General features: G+C 38.9%; 1 protein-coding gene across 1 annotated transcript; it reads left to right on the forward strand.

Annotated features, from left to right (window-relative positions):
- The first annotated feature begins 219 nt into the window (after positions 1-219).
- LOC146690393 (trace amine-associated receptor 13c-like) lies at positions 220-1,648 on the forward strand. The gene is made up of 2 exons (XM_085435430.1): positions 220-392; positions 653-1,648. Exons 1-2 carry the CDS (start codon positions 220-222, stop codon positions 1,467-1,469), a joined length of 990 nt encoding a protein of 329 aa, XP_085291556.1. The 3' UTR covers positions 1,470-1,648.
- Positions 1,649-3,290: the final 1,642 nt, after the last annotated feature.

Genomic DNA, 3,290 nt, shown 5'->3' on the forward strand with positions numbered 1-3,290 from the left:
ATGTAACCCTAAGAACATTGGGCTAGATGTGGTCAGTAATTACTTGCCAGATTAATACAATACTATCAGCAAGTGGTCAGCCTGGATTCAGTGTGCACTGAAGGGGGCATTACAGACGCTGAAAGAATGATGAGGGGAGGAGTTTAGAGAAGGTGTGAGGATCAGTTATATTCTGCTCACATTGATGCCAGAGCTGCAGCTCTCTGCAGGTGTGTGAAGATGGAGACCCAGGACGAAGCAGAGCTCTGCTTTCCACAACTCTTCAACATCTCCTGCAAGAAGCCTAAAACATCTCTGTCTCAAGTTTTGCTCCCTTACGTTGTGGTGTTTTCAGTCTCTCTGCTAACTGTGGCTCTCAACCTTCTCGTCATTGTCTCAGTCTCCCACTTCAGGCAGAGATTTACTTTTTTAAACTTCTGCTGTGGCTTTACTACTACTACAACTCTACTACTAAATACGACTAAATTTAAGTTAATTTATATCTTATGGGTAGACTATTATCGGACAATAATGTGCAACTCTAAAGATTCTATCCTCTACTACCCTTTCAACTGTCTACACTTTCGGATAGGACAGCTGTAATAATTTTGTTTGTTTAGATTGTTTTAGTATAGAAATAATGACTTCTTGATATTTCTCTCTCTTCTTTCAGACAGCTCCACACACCCACTAACATCCTCCTCCTCTCTCTGGCTGTCTCAGACTTTCTCATTGGTCTGTTGTTGATGCCAGCAAAAATCCTACGAGACACAGCTTGTTGGTTTCTTGGTCAACTCACATGTTCTCTGTATAGTTATATATGCTTCGTCATTACCTCTGCCTCAGTGGGCATTATGGTGCTGATATCAGTCGACCGCTATGTGGCTATTTGTGACCCTCTGCATTACCCCACCAGAATCATTGACAGAAGAGTGAAACTCTGCGTCTGTCTGTGTTGGCTCTGCTCGGTTTTTTACAACATACTATTTATAAAGGACGACCTGCTTCAACGAGAACGACATACTTCCTGTTATGGAGAATGTGTATTTGTCATAGACTACATTGTAGGAACCACTGACATTGTTTTAACTTTTATTGCTCCAGTTACTGTCATCGTATTTCTGTATATGAGAGTATTTGTGGTGGCTGTGTCTCAGGCCCGTGCCATGCGCTCTCATGTTACAGCTGTCACACTGCAGCTCTCAGTGACTCTAACAGCAAAGAAATCAGAGTTAAAAGCAGCCAGGACTCTGGGTGTTCTTGTTCTTGTGTTTCTATTATGTTTCTGCCCATATTACATTGTTTCATTTTTTGGATACGAGTTGCTCAACAGCTCATCTGCATCCATTGTGATCTATCTGTATTATTTTAACTCCTGTCTAAATCCTTTGATTTATGCTATGTTCTACCCCTGGTTTAGAAAAGCTGTGAAATTAGTTGTCACTCTACAGATACTTCAGCCAGGCTCCTGTGAGGTCAGCATACTGTAGAAGAAAGAGATCTTTCCAAAAAGATGTTTATGATAAAAACTGAACAACCAGCTGTTAAAACCCTTTCTGTCTCTTTAAGAGAACAAGGAGAATAATGTGTGTTGTTCACCTTATTAGGCATATTCTAAAAATTGGAAATTATTACATATCCGGGATATTTATGTTTATCCAGATCAATGACAGTTTCTGTAATCATCTTTGAAGTAATTCTGTATTTTTGTCAGATTCTGCAATTAAGACCACTATTATTGATGCCATAGAAATAAAAGGGAAGTGTGGTTTTTTTTTTGTTTGTTTTTTATTCAAATATAATCATTAATTGGTCACAATATTCAGAAACTGTTTCATGGTTCATGTCTTTTTTTCATTTTGTAAAAGATCATTGTTCAAAGGTGTTCTTCATCTTTGAACAGACAATGATATCATTTTGTAAATGATATCATTGTCTGTTCAAAGGTGTTCTTCACATACTGCCTGAAATATTGTCAGAAACAGAATGCAACTGTGGCAGCAGGAATCAGCTGCTAGCTAATTGTGTTTTCAGTCATATTTCTTACAAAAAAAGACACGAGTAATGGATAATTGTATCTTTTTTATGTTAAAACAACAGAAAATAACTGTAAACACTATAGCTTTCATAGTTTTGCCTGTTTTTGTCTATCGCAACAATGTAATGGTTCGAATGTTGTGGAGGGTATGAAAGCACCAGCACCACTTTTTGCAACGCAGTACAAAACCATGACACCATGGCACATCCACCATGTTGTAAAAATGTTTCTAAAGTTGTACTGTTGTACCTCCCTCCTGACCTCTTCCATACATAAGCCCCTTTTTCCATTAGTACTTACCTCGGATTGACTAACCACTGATCGCCTCAGATTGACTGGTTTTACATTAAAATCCAGTACAACCTAACCTGCGTGGTTATTATAATAGCAGCGCGTCCGAGCGCCCTGTGACACAATTAATATGCAACACAAACGCTACAACAAAAGGTGGACATCGAGGCAAGAATATACCTGCTGCTCAGTGTGTGGCTTTTCTTTAGATTCAGGGACCACGGCGTTGTTTTTTTGTAGTCATGTTGCCAGGTTTCAAAAATGGCATTTTTAATTTTTGCGAATAAGACACACTCATGACTGACTGAGTGATGCTACTTACTAGCCAATCGGTGGCATGCAGTCTGACGACATCACATTTTAGTACCTGCTTGAATCGCTTGGAACCCCGAACGAGCAGGTACTATGACCTCATTTTATGTGGCTGAAGAAGGAAAATGGCGGAGTGATCTTCAGCCTTTGACAAGGCTGAATATGGACATTACTTTTAATTTAATTGGACAAAAGGAGGAGAGAGTGATTGGAAATTGGAAAGTGCATCCAAGGCAGAAACCAGATTATACTGCCAACAGAACTTTGGCTCTTTGCAAGTTTTTGGACAGACAGCATGCTAACACCAAGCTAGCAAAGACCCTAGATTACTGTTAAAGCTGAATGGATTGATCTTCATCATGTAACAGAAGCAGTGATGAGCCATTTCTACCTGTTCATGTTTTTAAAAGTAGAATCACAGGGGCAAATCACTTTAAAGGATTTGTGTTGGTGTGTGGGTCTTTAGCATATAGATTTATTTTGTTATTGGTAATTATTTGACGGCGCATTTCAGTTCATTAATAATTCGAATAATGAGAATGTAATGTAACAAGTGGTAGCTGTACCAAATTACTTTCTCCAGCTAGTAATTAAGTACCTAGCTTGTAATTAACCCCAACACTGGTTGTCAAATAGTGCTTAGTACTCTATGCTTTCAATTATACAGGCC

This window comes from Copadichromis virginalis, linkage group LG16 (assembly GCF_057382275.1).
Source record: "Copadichromis virginalis isolate Kocher_CV1m ecotype Utaka linkage group LG16, C_Virginalis_male_GT1.1, whole genome shotgun sequence".
Classification (NCBI taxonomy): domain Eukaryota; kingdom Metazoa; phylum Chordata; class Actinopteri; order Cichliformes; family Cichlidae; genus Copadichromis; species Copadichromis virginalis.